This window comes from Entelurus aequoreus, linkage group LG14, assembly GCF_033978785.1.
Source record: "Entelurus aequoreus isolate RoL-2023_Sb linkage group LG14, RoL_Eaeq_v1.1, whole genome shotgun sequence".
NCBI lineage: Eukaryota > Metazoa > Chordata > Actinopteri > Syngnathiformes > Syngnathidae > Entelurus > Entelurus aequoreus.
This window is the reverse complement of record NC_084744.1, coordinates 51,645,585-51,664,998: the sequence shown is the minus strand read 5'-3', so window position 1 is coordinate 51,664,998 and position 19,414 is coordinate 51,645,585. Positions and strand designations below refer to the sequence as shown.

The 19,414-nt window shown below is 37.7% G+C and overlaps 1 protein-coding gene across 1 annotated transcript in view; it reads left to right on the top strand.

The window, feature by feature from the left end:
- The first annotated feature begins 3,833 nt into the window (after positions 1-3,833).
- The window catches only part of acsl6 (acyl-CoA synthetase long chain family member 6), an 89,948-nt gene continuing 74,367 nt past the window's right edge, over positions 3,834-19,414 (top strand). The window contains exons 1-3 of the mRNA XM_062070157.1: positions 3,834-3,965; positions 18,884-19,104; positions 19,177-19,291. Coding sequence (XP_061926141.1) covers positions 3,920-3,965; positions 18,884-19,104; positions 19,177-19,291 — 382 coding nt within the window. The 5' untranslated portion in view covers positions 3,834-3,919. The remainder of the gene's footprint in view (positions 3,966-18,883; positions 19,105-19,176; positions 19,292-19,414) is intronic.

Genomic DNA, 19,414 nt, shown 5'->3' with positions numbered 1-19,414 from the left:
CGACTATAGCTCCGCCTTCAATACCATCATTCCAGACATCCTGGTCACCAAACTGCTGGACTTAGGCCTCCCAACACCCACCTGTCTTTGGATTAAGGACTTCCTGACCAACCGACCTCAGACAGTGAAACTCGTCCCCCATCTCTCCTCCTCCCGCACACTCAGCATCGGCTCTCCACAGCGCTGTGTGCTGAGCCCTTTGCTGTATCCCCTCTACACCCATGACTGTAGTCCAGCCCACCCAGAGAACACCATCATCAAATTCGCTGATGACACAACGGTGGTGGGTCCCATTTCAGGGGGGGATGAGTCTGCATACAGAGATGAGGTCCTGAAACTATCAGCGTGGTGTTCAGTGAATAATCTGGCACTGAACACCACAAAAACCAAGGAACTCATCTTTGACTTCAGGAAAAACACTGCAGAAGTGGAGAGAGTCAGCTCTTTCAAGTTCCTCGGCACCCTTATATCTACTGACCTCTCCTGGACCCAAAATACAACTGCGGTCATCCGGAAGGCCCAGCGGAGACTCCACTTCCTGAGGGTGCTGAGGAAGCACAGACTGGAGAGGCAGCTGATGGTGACCTTCTATCGCTCAGCTGTCGAGAGCCTGCTGACGTACTGCATAACAGTGTGGTACGCCAGCTGCACTGAAGCAGACAAACAGGCGATTCAGAGGGTCATAAAGTCTGCACAAAAAATCATTGGCTGCCCCCTCCCCTCCCTGAAGGATTTACACAACTCCCGCTGTCTCAACAGAGCAAAAAGCATCACCAAGGACAGCACACACCCCGGCTTCCACCTGTTCGACCTGCTACCATTGGGCAGGCGCTACAGGTGCATCAGAGCCAGAACAAACAGACTCAGAGACAGCTTCTTTCCCAGAGCTGTCACCATCTTGAACTCTAACTTATAATAATAATTCACCCCTATACAATATCCTACCCTAATACCCTACTGTGCAATATTATCAATCAATCAATCAATGTTTATTTATATATATTACCCTTCAAGTGCAATACGTCCGACACTGATTGCTATTTATTACTCCGATACTCTTGTCCTGTTCTGTATATTGTACAGTATTTTGTATTTCTACAGTGTTTTGTATATTGTACAGGATTGCTTATTATTTTTGTTGGATAGTAGTCTGTTTATTTCAATTGTTAGTTATTTCTTCTTTATTACCTGTTGTGTAATTTATTTTTACCCCATATTTGTTCCCACTACCGCACCTTAAGTTGGAGCCCTTAATCTCGTTTTATGCAAATATAATGACAATAAAGTCCATTCTATTCTATTCTATTATGTTCTATTCTAAACACAACAGAACAAATACCAAGAACCCCTTGCAGCACCAGCTCTTCTGGGACGTGACAATATACACCCCTCGTTACCATCAAACCCCGCCCCCCCAACCCTGCCCACCTCAACCCTGCCCCCCCACCCCTAAACAACACACACACACCCCCGCCCCCATCTCCCGAATTCGGAGGTCTCAAGGTTGGCAAGTACGCAACAATGCCCCCACAAAGAAGGATAGCGTACGCACAACTTAAAATAGTCTCGATTGCTAACACAAAGCAGGTCAGGCAATAGCACTCAAAGGGAGGCGTGAAGCTGTGACAGGAAATCAAACAACAAAACAGGAAGGAAGGGCCACCAAAATAACAGCGCAAGACAGGAACTAAAGCACTAAACAACAACAGACTCAAAATAATGCACGACGACCTGGTGGAGTTTCATTTTTTAACCTTTTCTGCTGGTGTTGTGCCTCCGTATTTTCTTTATTAAAAAAAAAGGTTGAAAAACACTGCTCTAACCACTAGGCCACTGAGTAGGTTATCATTTAATACCTGTTGTTTTTGCTAATATTGAAAAATTTGGCATGTGTCAAGTACCAAGTTAGCATGATTCATATACCAAATTATATGACTGTAAAGTGTATGGCTGCGGAATTAAAGAAAAAAAAGTTAGCACTAATATAATGATATATACATATATATATATATATATATATATATATATATATATATATATATATATATATATATATATATATATATATATATATATATATATATATATATATATATATATATATATATATACATGTATATGTATATATATATATATATATATATATATATACATGTGTATATATATATATATATATATATATATATATATATATATATATATATATACATATACATGTGTATATATATATATATATATATATATACGTATATATATACATATATATATGTACACACACATATATACGTATATACATATATATGTACACACACACATATATATGTATGTACATATATATGTACACACACATATATATACATATATATATATATATGTATATATATACATACATACTGTATATATAATCATACATATATATAATCATACATATATACACATATATACATATATATACACATATATATACATACAGTATATATACATATATAGTACATATATATACATATATATGTATACACATACATATATATACATATATACATTTATATATACATATACAGTATATACATATATGTATGTATGTATGTATATATATGTACGTATATGTGTATATATATGTATATATATGTATGTATATATATGTACGTATATATGTATATATATGTGTATATATGTATATATATGTATATATATATATATGTGTGTATGTATATATATATATGTTTATATGTATATATATATGTATATGCATATGTATATATGCATATATATGTATGTATATATATGTATGTATATATATATATATGTGTGTATACATGTATATATATATATATATATATATATATATATATATATATATATATATATATATATGTATATATGTATGTATATGTGTACATATGTGTATACATATACAGTATATATATGTATATATGTATGTATATGTGTACATATGTGTATACATATATATATGTATATATATTTGTATATATATCTATATGTATATGTGTATATATATCTATATATATATGTATGTACATATATATAATATGTGTATATATATGTGTATATATATATATGTATGTATTTACTGTATATATATATGCCTATATGTATATATGTATGTATATGTGTATATATGTATATACATATATATATAGATAGATGGATGTATATATATATGTGTATATATATACATATATATGTGTGTGTACATACATATATATATATATATATATGTATATATATATATATATATATATATATATATATATATATATATATATATATATACATACATACATACATATATATATATATATATATATATATATATATATATATATATATATATATATATATATATATATATATATATATATATATATATATAAATGTATTGTGACTGAAGATGAATATGACGACTTAATATGACTTCCCCTTTTTTCGCTCACTTGCGCTTCTCCCTCCCGGAGGTTACTTGCGTTCAGTGGGGCGTGGCTTAGACGCCACCACGTCACCGTGACGCAATATTGCCCCATGTCAGCGCGCATGCTCTTGAAATGACCACATCCGCCCATCTATTATTTACATTTTTTACAGCACAATTATTATTTCACATTTACCACCTTCATCATTGTTTTTATTTTTACACGTTGTAGGTCACGGGAGGGGACTTAGAAGGGGGGTTTATTTTAATTGTAAATGTTGCATTTTTTAAAGTCTTCTTCTTCTTCGTTTTCTTCTTCTTCTTCTTCTTCTTCTTTTTCTGTCCTCCCACCATCCCCCTTCCCCCCTCTCCCCCGCTCCCCTCCCCTCCGGTGTTAATCCAGCTTGCCGGTGTCTCTGCAGCAGTCCCCGCTGCGGTCCTGATCGTGTGCCCGGCTGGGGGACATCAGCGCGTCCGCATGAGACAGACATGCTCGCCTTCGTGCTGGTGTCCTGCTCGCTGTGGATCCTTTTGGGTGAGTGGAATTATTTCACACTTTTTTTTTTTTTTTTTAAATGATTATTCTTTGCACCTGAACGGATGCAGGTTGTCCGCGTGCACGCGTGACGCACCTGTTCTCTTGCACGACAAGGCCGCGCGCCTCGTTCGCTATACCGGCGTTTCTGTCCTCTTCTCCCACCCGTGCTGCATTTTTTTGCGTGGACTTGCGTGGGTGTCCCCCCCCCCCCCCCCCGCCCTCCCCACGGGCGTGCACGAAGGGCGATATATAACGACCGGGGCGTGCACGGTGCGCGTGCACGTGTCAATGCAGCGCCTTTTTAACGTGACGTCAAATGACGTCAAAAAGAGCGCATCGGGGTTATTTCGTTTTTAAATGAAGATGGAGAATGTATGACTTTGTGCGGCAGGGCACACGTGACTAAAGGAAACATACGGGTATTTTCCCCCGATTCCCCGCCCTTTTTACTCAGACGTCCACTATTGTTTTCCACGCGTTATTTGGCGTGTCTTTTCTTGTCCTCTAATGTGTGTCCTCCGCCATGTCTCATGGATGGAGCTAAAAAGAGAGGGGGGGGGGGGGGGGAGCGGGGATGATGACGTAGACGAAAACGCGGCAGCTGATTGGACGGAGCTGTCCACCAGCGAGGTGCTGAAATGAGAGCAGCATGGCGGTGGTGGGAGGTTGTCGGTCATTGACCTCCGTCATCTTGCAGGCCACAGTATTAGGTACACCTGCACAATTTCCAATGAATGTTTTTTCATCTTTGCTTTTTTTTTTTCCCCCACTGCAGACTGAAAAATTAAAGCGTATACATTTTGATATTTTTTATTTTCAAAACCAATACAATATATAGATGTTATTTTTTCTAACATATATGGCTCCCCTCAAGTATGGTCCTTGGGGGGGGACTCAGTCATAAAAACGTAAAAAATAAGGCAGATCATTTTCTTTTTCCAACACTTAAATATGTGGATCAACTTCATATCTGTCTGTCGATATAAAGTTTACATTTGTATTTTTTTATTGCTTTTTTGTTAGAGAAACCCCCGTTTTTATGGCAAAAATGCAAAATATGCAATATTTAATGTGATGTATGCCTGAAATAGGTCAATAATTTATAACAACATTTATTTTGAGTCATTATTATTTTTGAGCAATGACAGTAATAACAAGAAAAATAGACTTGTATACACATATATATATATATATATATATGTGTGTATATATATATGTGTGTGTATATATATATATATTTATATATATATATATATATATATATATATATATATATATATATATATATATATATATATATATATATATATATATATATATATATATATGTATATATATATATGTATTTGTGTGTATATATATAAATGTATATATACATATAACTATATATGTCCCTGGCAGAGGAGGCAGAACAGGGGAGCTTCTGGTTGTGGCTCAGAAGAAACGACAAGGCGTGGGGAAAGCAAGGCGTGTAGACAAGGGGCAGTAGGGAGGCTTCCCTGCTGCCATGTTATGGTATGCGGTCAGGCCCACGCTTGACTCAGGGAGATGGACGTCCCTGCCATGCATAGTCCCTTGGGACTCATTCCATATACACAACAGCAATAACACCGGGGTTAGAATGTGGGTACACTATGGATCCTCCAGCTGGCTGCAGGGGGTGGCAGGGAGACGTCCCTGTCGCTGCTCCACCACCCAGAGATGTTCCGGGATTAAAGGAGCGAAACATCTGTGAAGGGTGGCTCCCGGCTGACGACCCTGCAGCCAGCACCACATGGCACTGTCGGAGGTGCGTCAGGCAGTAATGCCCTGCAAGTGTTAACTTGTGCTTACATCTAACTATATATAAAAAGAAAAAGAGACATACATATATTTGTATATATACATATATATGTGTGAATGTATACATATATATATACATACATATGTCTATTTTTCTTTTTTTACTGTCGTTGCTCAAAATAATATATATATATGTATATATATATATGTATATATTATTTTTGAGCAATGACAGTAGAAAAAAATATTTTTTTATTTTTTTATATATATATATATGTATGTACTATGTGTATATATATATATGTGTGTGTGTATATATATATATATATATATATATATATATATATATATATATATATATATATATATAGTCTATTTTTATTTTTTTTACTGTCATTGCTCAAAAATTACATATATATATATATATACATATATATATATATATATATATACACACACACACACACCTTTTTCAAATTATGAATCAATTTAGAATTGTGATGACTAACAATTGCAGTTGGGATGTGAATCGATTTTTTTTTTTGTGCACTCCTAACACTGAATATGATAATAGTAAAAATAAGAGTGTTTTAAAGAAGAATAAAAGCAGTTAAAACACACCTGTCATGGTGGTTAATAATTGATGTTAATTAGTGCAGAGTAAACCCGAGTACAACGTGTAAACATATACTTCTACTACTGTAACTCATACGTCTAATATTGTAACTTATACTACTAATACTGTAACTTATACTTTTAATACTGTGAATTATACGACATGTTCAATTTAATACATTATGGACTTCACAGCCATTGGTTGAAAAATAACAAGGCTGACTTTAATGAGTATTCCCTCCTTTCTGATGGTGTACTTAATTAAGTGGTCAGTCAGTGCGTCTGTGCATGTGTGTGTGTGTGTGTGTGTGTGTGTGTGTGTGTGTGTGTGTGTGTGTGTGTGTGTGTGTGTGTGTGTGTGGTTCTTTTTTCCCCCCTAACACGTTCTAGAATGTCTCGTCAGTTGTTCTACTGGAATCTTAAGTGCTCTGTTGCTGTTTCAGCTTGGAGTGTGTCCTCCTCTTCATCACTTTGTGGCAGAGTGTAATGGTTGCAGCGTAAATGCAGAGTCAGCTTTTTGTTCCTCTGTGGTGTGTTTAGGCTGACCGGGAAATTTTAGTCTCATTGTTAACCTCAGGTGGTATATAGTATACGCTACACGATATGGTTTGGTATGGTATATGATACAGTATATATTATATGGTACACTATATGGCTTGGTATAGTATATGATACAGTATATAGTATACGCTACACAAGATGGTTTGGTATGGTATATGACACAGTATATAATATATGGTACACTATATGGCTTGGTATAGTATATGATACAGTTTATGGCGTATGGTACACTATATGGCTTTGTATGGTATATGATACAGTATATGGTACAATATATGGTTTGGTATGGTATATGATACAATATGTACTAGATGGTACACTATATGGCTTGGTATAGTATATGATACAGTATATGGTGAATGGTTTGGAATGGTATATTATACAGTATATTGTACACTATATAGCTTGGTACGGTATATGATACAGTATATGTTACAATACATGGTTTGGTATGGTATATGATACAGTATATAGTATACACTACACGAGATGGTTTGGTATGGTATATGATACAGTATATACTATATGGTACACTATATGGTTTGGTATAATATATGATACAGTATACGGTGTATGGTACACTATATGATTTGGCATGGTAAATGATACAGTATAAAGTATATGGTACACTATATGGTTTGGTATGGTATTTGAAACAGTATAAAATATATGATAACGGTATGGTTTGGAATTGTACATGATACAGTATATAGTCTATGGTACACAATATGGTTTGGGATGGTATATGATACAAAATGTTGTACATGGTACACCAGTTGGTTTGTATAATATATGGCACAGCATATGGTTTGGTATGGTTTAAGTTTTGGCATGGTATATGGTATACTATATGGTTGGATATTGTACGTGGTACACTATATGGTTTGGTATAGTATGGATTAGTATAGTATATGGTACAGTATATGGTTTGATATTGTAAAAAGTACATTACATGGTTTGGTATAGTATGGATTAGTATAGTACATGGTACACTACATGGTTTGGTATAGAATGGATTAGTGTAGTATATGGTACAGTATATGGTTTGGTATGGTGTATGGTACACTATATGGTTTGATATAGTATATGGTACACTACATGGTTTGGTATAGTATGGATTAGTATTGTATATTTTACAGTATATGGTTTGATATTGTAAAAAGTACACTAAATGGTTTGGTATGGTATGGATTAGTATAGTATATGGTACAGAGTATGGTCTGGTATGGTATATGGTACCCTACATTGTTTGGTATAGTATGGATTAGTATAGTATATGGTACAGAGTATGGTTTGGTATGGTATATGGTACACTACATTGTTTGGTATAGTATGGATTAGTATAGTATATGGTACAGAGTATGGTTTGGTATGGTATATGGTACACTACATTGTTTGGTATAGTATGGATTGGTATAGTGTATATATTACAATATATGGTTTGGTATGGTTTATGGTACGATACGACTGAAAAATGTATCACGATATAAGTGTTTCATATCGGTCTATATGGATAAATATTGATATTTTTTATGACCTATGGAAAATAAGAAAAATATAATAAATATAAACATTTTGCTTTCAAATATAATAATAATAATAATAATGGATTAGATTTTATATTGCGCTTTTCTATTATTAGATACTCAAAGCGCTCACCGAGAAATGGGAACCCATCGTTCATTCACACCTGGTGGTGGTAAGCTACTTTCGTAGCCACAGCTGCCCTTGGGTAGACTGACGGAAGCGAGGCTGCCAGTTTGCGCCTACGGCCCCTCCGACCACCACCTATCATTCATCATTCAATTCACCGGTGTGAATGGCACCGGGGGCAAAGGGTGAAGTGTCCCGCCCAAGGACACAACAGCAGCGATTTTGGATGGTGAATGGTATGGTGTCTGGTATGGTTTGGTATGATATTTGGAATGGTATTGTGTCTGGTGTGGTATGGTATATGTATAATACGGTATATGGTATGGTTTGGTATGATATTTGGAATGGTATGGTGTCTGGTGTGGTATGGTATATGGTGTAATAAGGTATATGGTATGGTTTGGTATTATATGGTATGGTATAATATGGCATGGTTTGGTGTGATATTTGGAATGGTATGGTGTCTGGTGTGGTATGGTATATGGTACAATACAGTATATGGTATGGTTTGGTATGATATTTGGAATGGTATGGTGTCTGGTGTGGTATGGTATATGTTATAATACGGTGTATGGTATGGTTTGGTATGATATTTGGAATGGTATGGTGTCTGGTGTGGTATGGTATATGGTATAATACGGTACATGGTATGATTTGGTATGATATTTGGAATGGTATGGTGTCTGGTGTGGTATGGTATTAAAGATTAAAGATTAAAGTACCAATGATTGTCACACACACACTAGATGTGGTGAAATTTGTCCTCTGCATTTGTCCCATCCCCTTGGGGAGCAGTGGGCAGCAGCGGCGCCGCGCCCAGGAATCATTTTGGTGATTTAACCCCCAACTCCAACCCTTTGTTGCTGAGTGCCAAGCAGGGAGGTTATGGGTCCCATTTTTATAGTCTTTGGTATGACTCGGCTGGGATTTGAACTCCAACCTACTGATCTCAGGGCGGACACTCTAACCACTAGGCCACTGAGATGTATGGTATAATACGGTATATGGTATGGTTTGGTATGGTATTTGGAATGGTATGGTGTCTGGTGTGGTATGGTATATGGTATATGGTATGGTTTGGTATATTTGGAATGGTATGGTGTCTGGTGTGGTACGGTATATGGTATAATACGGTATATGGTATGATTTGGTATGATATTTGAAATGTAATGGTGTCTGGCGATGTATGGTATAACACGGTATATGGTATGGTTTGGTATGATATTTGGAATGGTATGGTGTCTGGTGTGGTATGGTATATGGTATAATACGGTATATGGTATGGTTTGGTATGATATTTGGAATGGTCTGGTGTGGTATGGTATATGGTACAATACGGTATATGGTATGGTTTGTTTATTATGCTCAGCAAGTTATGTTAAGGAACATCATGTGTCACTGCGCCACCATCACCAGTGTGTGTGTGTGTGTGTGTGTGTGTGTGTGTGTGTGTGTGTGTGTGTGTCACTCAGCCGTGTTGAGGATGCCGGGGGAGGGGCCGGCCACACCTCGCACGCTTCCAGGTCTTAATCTCGCTGTTAGCAAGCACACGCTAATCGCTGCAAAGTGTGCGAAGCTAAGTCATCTTCTACTTCCTGTTTAGCCGTCATACTTATATTGATGGAAACAGTGTCGTGTACATGGATATACAGTAAGTAGATGCATGTAGCAGCCATGCTAAGCATCGTGGCGGCCATCTTGGTGGGGGCAATTTTCCCATTTCAGACATTGCCATTCAATGTGTTGTTTATTAAATAAATCATAAATTGTCTATTTATCAATCGATTTTCATGCGCGTTATGGACCTAATTAAATATAAAATGAATGTAAAAACTATTTATTATAAAAAAAAAAATTCAAACCTATGAAAGATTTTTCAGTGTCCCTGTTTCAACCCTATCCTAGTGATGCGTTGATGGCGCCGATGATGTCACGAGGTCGCTTTAAAGCGAGACATCTGTGCACGGCGTGGAGATAAGAGAGTGAGAAGAAGAGATCCTCGTTGGCCCTTCATTAACCTCCTTCCCAGGGATAATAAGCTTTGGTATTTTCAAGCTGCTAGCTAATCACTGGCGACAGCCTCCGTCATGGCCTGATGGGGCGGGGCTTATCCACGACCGCGGCCTCGTTCATCCCAGCTCAATAGAAAGTCAACGTCTGTCGAGCCACTTGAGTGTTCGAGCAAATGTTCTGCAAAGCAAATGTGAAGTTTTCATTTTACCCAAAACAATCATTCTAACTTGAATTTATTTGTCATTTTTAGTCATTTAGAATATTTTCTCACCCTTATCATTGCTGATTATTGGCGTATATACGTATCGACCCTTTTTTATCGCTATCAACCTTTTTTTTGTTTTGTTTTTCACAACAGAAGTGAGCTGCTGCCTGCTCTCTTTTAAATACTACATTTAGTATTTATAGAAGAACAGGCAGCAGCTCACACATTCTCATACTTTCTGTAATATTCAGGAAGAAATGATGTCATCCAGCTGGAAAAATGTCTCAACTATAATCTACGTGAAGGATCCGAGAATAGTTTTTATTTAAATGTTCACAATATTTCAGGGTTCCTCACGAGGAAACCTTACAATGTATTAAATCCATAAACTGTTATAAAATTGTATAAAATTAAGTAGATGGTGAGGTATTCTGATGTAGAGAAATGCCATATTTTTACCAATTTTCCCAGGAGATTTTCTATATTTTGAAATGTTGATGCTCCTCTTAGACACACGTAATAAAGGTAGCTACTTCTAAATCACTAATCCTCGCCTCCATGGCGACAAATAAAGTAAGTTTCTTACAAGTAGCATTATCACTGCAGGACGAGGAATAGCTAAACATGCTTCACTACACACCGTATCTCACCGGCATCACAATGTAAACAAACGCCATTGGTGGATCTACACCTAACATCCACTGTAATGATACCAAGCTCAGGAGCGTATCTAGTCGATACTACTATGATTACATCGATATTTTTTTATTGTCACAAAATCTTTTTTTCCTTTTTAAAAAATTCATATTATGTTTATAAACTCAGGAAATACGTCCCTGGACACATGAGGACTTTGAACATGACCAATGTATGATCCTGTAACTACTTGGTATCGAATCGATACCTAAATTTGTGGTATCATCCAAAACTAATGTAAAGCATCCAAACAACAGAAGAATAAGTGATTATTACATTTTAACAAGTGTAGATAGAACATGTTAAAAGAGAAAGTCAGCAGATATTAACAGTAAATGAACAAGTGGATTAATCATTCATTTTCTACCACTTGTCCTTAATGATGTTGACAAAATAACAGAATGATAAATGACACAATATGTTACTGCATATGTCAGCAGACTAATTAAGAGCCTTTGTTTGTTTACTTACTACTAAAAGAAAAGTTGTCTATTGTTCACTATTTTATTTAAGGACAAACTTGCAATAAGAAACATATGTTTAATGGACCGTAAAATAAAGCCAATAATGACATTTTTTGTGGTGCCCTTCATTTAGAAAAGTATCAAAGTACCGAAAAGTATCGAAATATTGGTATCGGGACAACACTAGTCGCTACAGGTCCCACGTCTCCTAAAAAATAATGTTAAAAAAACACCTTAAAGCATTGTCCAGCTATTTATTAACGAGCTATTTATTAACGAAGAATATTCATGTTTAAATAACTTGTACTGCAAATAAATATCGGCTCCAAATATCCCTTATCGGCCTCCTTGACTACTAATAACCGGTATCAGTATCGGCCCTGAAAAAAATGGTCTCTTTGCATATACTAAGGTTTTTTTATACTATTGATTATTTTTTATATTTAGACCTAATTAGAGCTAATTATTATTTGTATTATTTGTGGTCATATATTATATATGACTTTTTAATAATAATACAAAAAAAATCCTGGCCTTATTTCCATACTTCCAAGCTAATTGAAACCTAAAAGTGGCGTACTCGGAAGCAAGAAAATAAAATAACGTACGATGGCGGTCATAATCCATTGATGGACATTAAAGCAGAAAACTCAGAGACCTCACTTTTGTTTTTTTAACGCTGACTGCGTGTCTCCTCTCTGTCCCACCAGCTGCAGCAACAAACTTTCACCTCCTGGAAGAAACTTGTGTCCCCTGGAGGACCCTTTTTTTATTTCAGTTACTACAGGACAAAAATGTCTTTCTTGTACACTACTTTTTGTTGGACAATGAACGCAACACCATGCTACTTCCTCAAACACTGAACACAACACAATGCCTTGAGATAGACACTGAACACAACTAAATACTCCATAATAGACACTGAACGCAGCACTTTCTATTTCCTTGGACACTGAACGCAACACAGTGCTCCAAGATAGACACTGAACGCAGCATATATTTCCATGGACACTGAACGCAACACAATGCTCCAAGATAGACGCTGAATGCAGTACATAGCTATTTTCTTGGACACTCAATGCTCTGATGTAGACTCCGAACGCAGCACGTTGCTATTTTCTTAGACACTGAACGCAACACAATGCTCCAAGATGCTGAACGCATCACATAGCTATTTCCTTGGACACTAAACACAACTAAATGCTCCATAATAGACACTGAACGCAACACAATGTTCCGAGACAGACACCGAATACAACGCAATGCTTTGAAATAGACAATGAACGCAGCACATTGATATTTCCTTGGACACTGAACGCAACACAGTGCTCCAAGATAGACACTGAACGCAGCATATGTTTCCCGTTGGACACTGAACGCAACACAATGCTCCAAGATAGACACTGAATGCAGCATATTGCTATTTTCTTGGACACTGAACGCAACACAATGCTCTGATGTAGACTCCGAACGCAGCACGTTACTATTTTCTTAGACACTGAACGCAACACAGTGCTCCAAGATGCTGAACGCATCACATGGCTATTTCCTTGGACACTAATTACAACTAAATGCTCCATAATAGACACTGAACGCAACACAATGTTCCGAGACAGACACCGAATACAACACAATGCTTCGATATAGACAATGAACGCAGCACATTGATATTTCCTTGGACACTGAACGCAACACAGTGCTCCAAGATAGACACTGAACGCAGCATATGTTTCCCGTTGGACACTGAACGCAACACAATGCTCCAAGATAGACACTGAATGCAGCATATTGCTATTTTCTTGGACACTGAACGCAACACAATGCTCTGATGTAGACTCCGAACGCAGCACGTTGCTATTTTCTTAGACACTGAACGCAACACAGTGCTCCAAGATGCTGAACGCATCACATGGCTATTTCCTTGGACACTAATTACAACTAAATGCTCCATAATAGACACTGAACGCAACACAATGTTCCGAGACAGACACCGAATACAACGCAATGCTTCGAAATAGACAATGAACGCAGCACATTGATATTTCCTTGGACACTGAACGCAACACAGTGCTCCAAGATAGACACTGAACGCAGCATATTTTTCCCGTTGGACACTGAATGCAACACAATGCTCCAAGATAGACACTGAATGCAGCATATTGCTATTTTCTTGGACACTGAACGCAACACAATGCTCTGATGTAGACTCCAAACGCAGCACGTTGCTATTTTCTTAGACACTGAACGCAACACAGTGCTCCACGATGCTGAACGCATCACATGGCTATTTCCCTGGACACTAAACACAACTAAATGCTTCGAAATAGACACTGAACGCAGCACATTGCTATTTCCTTACACACTGAACGCAACACAGTGCTCCAAGATGGACACTGAACGCAGCAAATATTTCCATGGACACTGAACGCAACACAATGCTCCGACATAGACACCGAATGCAGCACATTACTATTGTCTTAGACAGACCCTGAATGCAGCAAATTGCTATTTCCTTGGACACTGAACGCACACAATGCTCCAAGATAGACACTGAACGTAGCATATATTTCCTTGGACACTGAACGCAACACAATGCTCCAAGATAGACACTGAACGTAGCATATATTTCCTTGGACACTGAACGCAACGCAATGCTCCAAGATAGATACTGAACGCATCACATAGCTATTTCTTTTGAAACTAAACACAACTCAATGCTCCATAATAGACACTGAACGCAACACAATGCTCCGAGATAGACACCAAATACAACACAATGCTTCGAAATAGACACTGAACGCAGCATATTGCTATTTCCTTACACACTGAACGCAACACAGTGCTCCAAGATAGACACTGATTGCAGCATATATTTCCATGGACACTGAGCGCAACACAATGCTCCGAGATAGACACCGAATGCAGCACATTACTATCGCCTTAGACACTGAACGCAACTCAATGCACCGAGATAGACCCTGAACGCAGCACATTGTTATTTCCTTGGACACTGAACGCACACAATGCTCCAAGATAGACACTGAACGTAGCATATATTTCCTTGGACACTGAACGCAGCACAATGCTCCAAGGTAGATAATGAACGCAGCACATGACTATTTCTGTGGAAACTGAACGCACACAATGCTCCAAGATAGACACCGAATGCAGCACATTGCTATTTCCTTGGACACAGAATGCAAAACAATGCTTACAGCTAGACACTGAATGCAACACAATGCTTCGAAATAGACACTGAATCAAGCACATTGCTATTTCTTTGGACTCTGAACACAACACAGTGCTCTATGATAGACTCATAAAGCAGAACATTGTTTTTTCCTTGGACACTGTATGCAATGCTATGCTCCGAGATGGACACTGGACACATCACATGGCTATTTCCTTGGACATTGAACGCAACACATAATCACAGATAGACACTGATTGCAACATGATGTGTCTTTCTTAGACACTAAACGCATCATGATCTTTCTTTCTTCGGCACAGAATGCAATATGTTTCTTTCTTAGACGCTAAACGCAACATAATGTTTCTTACTTAGAACTTAAATGCATCATGTGTCTTTCTTAGACACTAAATGCATCATGATGTTTCTTTCTTAGGCACAGAATGCAACATGTTTCTTTCTTAGACGCTAAGCGCAACATAATGTTTCTTACTTAGACCTTAAATGCAACATGATGATTCTTTCTTAGACACTAAACGCAACATGTTTCTTCCTTAGACTCTGAATACAACATAATGTTTCTTTCTAAGACACTAAACGCAACATGTTTTTTTCCCTAGACACTAAACACAACATGATGTTTCTTCCTTAGACACTAAATGCAACATGTTTTTTTCTTAGACACTAAAAGCAACATGACGTTTCTTTGTTGGACACTAAATGCAACATGACATTTATTTGTTACACACTAAACGCAACGTTATGTTTCCTTCTTTGACACTGATTGCAACATGATGTGTCTTTCTTAGACACTAAACGCAACATAATGTTTCTTACTTAGACCTTAAATGCAACATGATGTGTCTTTCTTAGACACTAAACGCATCATAATGTTTCTTTCTTCGGCACAGAATGCAACATGTTTCTTTCTTAGACGCTAAACGCAACATAATGTTTCTTACTTAGACCTTAAATGCAACATGATGTTTCTTTCTTAGATACTAAACGCAACATGTTTCTTCCTTAGACTCTGAATACAACATAATGTTTCTTTCTAAGACACTAAACGCAACATGTTTTTTTCCCTAGACACTAAACACAACATGATGTTTCTTCCTTAGACACTAAATGCAACATGTTTTTTTCTTAGACACTAAAAGCAACATGACGTTTCTTTGTTGGACACTAAATGCAACATCATGTTTCTTTCTTGGACACTGAACGCAACATGATGTTTCTTCTTTAGGCACTAAACACAACATTGTTTCTTTCTCAGACACTAAATACAACATGGTGTTTCATTCTTTGACACTGATTGCAACATGATGTGTCTTTCTTAGACACTAAACGCACCATGATGTTTCTTTCTTCAGCACAGAATGCAACATGTTTCTTTCTTAGACGCTAAACGCAACATATTGTTTCTTACTTAGACCTTAAATGCAACATGATGTTCCTTACTTAGACCTTAAATGCAACATGATGTTTCTTTCTTAGACACTAAATGCATCATAATGTTTCTTTCTTCGGCACAGAATGCAACATGTTTCTTTCTTAGACGCTAAACGCAACATAATGCTTCTTACTTAGACCTTAAATGCAACATAATGTTTCTTTCTTAGACTCTAAACACATCATAATGTTTCTTTCTTAGGCACAGAATGCAACGTTTCTTTCTTAGACACTAAACGCAGTACAATGTTTCTTACTTAGACCTTAAATGCAACATGATGTTTCTTTCTTAGACACTAAATGCAACATGTTTCTTTCTTAGACTCTGAATGCAACATGACATTTCTTTCTAAGACACTAAACGCAACATGTTTTTTTCCCTAGACACTAAACCCAACATGATGTTTCTTCCTTAGACACTAAATGCAACATGTTTCTTTCTTAGACACTAAAAGCAACATGACGTTTCTTTGTTAGACACTAAATGCAACATTATGTTTCTTTCTTTGACACTGAACGCAACATGATGTTTCTTCTTTCGACACTAAACACAACGTTGTTTCTTTCTCAGACACTAAATACAACATGGTGTTTCATTCTTTGACACTGAATGCAACATGACATTTATTTGTTACACACTTAACGCAACGTTATGTTTCCTTCTTTGATACTGAACGCAACATGATGTGTCTTTCTTAGATACTTAACGCAACATGATGTTTCTTTCTTAGACACACAATGCAACATGTTTCTTTCTTAGACACACAATGCAACATGTTTCTTTCTTAGACACTAAATGCAACATGTTTCTCTCTTAGACACTAAACACAACATTATGTTTCTTCCTTGGACACCAAACATAACATTATGTTTCTTCCTTAGACATTAAAAGCAACATGATGTTTCTTTCTTATACACACAATGCAACATGTTTCTTTCTTAGACACTAAATGCAACATGTTTCTCTCTTAGACACTAAACACAATATTATGTTTCTTCCTTGGACACTAAACATAACATTATGTTTCTTCCTTAGACACTAAACACAACATGATGTTTCTTCCTTAGACACTAAACACAACATTATGTGTCTTCCTTGGACACCAAACATAACATTATGTTTCTTCCTTACACACGAAACACAACATGATGTTTCTTCCTTAGACATTAAAAGCAACATGATGTTTCTTTCTTAGACACACAATGCAACATGTTTCTTTCTTAGACACACAATGCAACATGTTTCTTTCTTAGACACACAATGCAACATGTTTCTTTCTTAGACACACAATGCAACATGTTTCTCTCTTAGACACTAAATACAACATTATGTTTCTTACTTGGACACTAAACACAACATGATGTTTCTTCCTTAGACACTAAAAGCAACATGATGTTTCTTCCTTAGACACTAAATACAACATATTTTTTTCTTAGACACTAAAAGCAACATGTTTCTTTCTTAGACACTACAAGCAACACGATGTTTCTTTCTTAACCCCTAAACGCAATTTGATGTTTAGTTGTTGGACACTGAATGCAAAACAATATTCCACCGTAGACACTGAACGCAACACAATGGACATTAAACGTTACACTCAACTTGATGCTATTTCATTGACATTGAAGGCAACACTATGCTGCTTCTTTGTTAGACAGTGAACGCAACCCAAAGTTGCTTTTTTTAGAAACTAAACTCACACAATGGTTGTTTTTTGAACACTCAATTTATGGATTTTTTGTTAGACAGTGAACTGAACTTATCACTGACCTGTGTCAATAGACAGTGAACGCATCATGGGTCACCCCATAAAAATGTAACTGTGGAAGTCGCTCCCTAGCGGTCCCACTGACAGACACTTCACAGGAGCCAGGCGTGCAAAGTTGAACAAAGTTTTTAATGTGCATAGATTTCTCCAAGTCTTTCTCCCGCAGAACGTGGCTTTTCAGTCACGTCCGTATCCTCTCTCTCCTCCTGCTCCCGGCTGCTTACTGTTGAAGACAACAGATGATTAGATTAACACGTCCCACCTGTGAAATCTAATCGCCTGCCAGCTGTGTCTTGCCGTCAGCACTGCCACGCCCCCGTCTGATGGTGCTCTGTCCTCAGCACCATGGACAGAGGCGGTGACCTTTGCTCCTGCAGGCAGCGCTGGCCTCATCTCCCTCCACAGTAACATAGGGAGAAAAAAGCCTCTCCAAATTAAGCTCCTATGGGGGGGGGGGGGGCTCAGTTTGAGGCCAGGAAAACAAAAAGCAGGAACTTGATGTTTGTCCTCCGCAGAGCTGAGTTCCACGCTGAAGGAGAAGATGCAGGCCCAGGAGATGATGAGCAGCCTGAGGGTACCAGAGATGGACGAGCTGGGCCAGTTCTTCCGCTCGCTGCCCACCTCCACGCTGGTGGGACTCGGCGCTCTCGCCGCCGTGCTGGCCTACTGGCTGGCCACCCGGCCCCGCCCCATCAAGCCGCCATGCAGCATCCTCCACCAGTCTGAGGAGGTGCCGGTAGGTCTCGGAGGGTTTTGGACGAGTCAGCGCGTTAAGTACAAGTAACCTCGCTGTCTCCTGTGTTGTCAGCATGAAGACGGGGGTCGCAGGTCAATGATGGGCGACACCTCCAAGCTGCTCACTCATTACCACGACGACGCCAGGACCATGTACGAGGTCTTCCAGCGAGGCCTCCATATATCAGGTGGGTCCATGGCGATATTTGAATCCCTCCAATGAATCAATTATTGCAAATGATGCTGTTGTGTATGACGGCTCAATGTTTCCAAATCATTGCCACAGGTTTTTATGCAAACCATGAAAATTA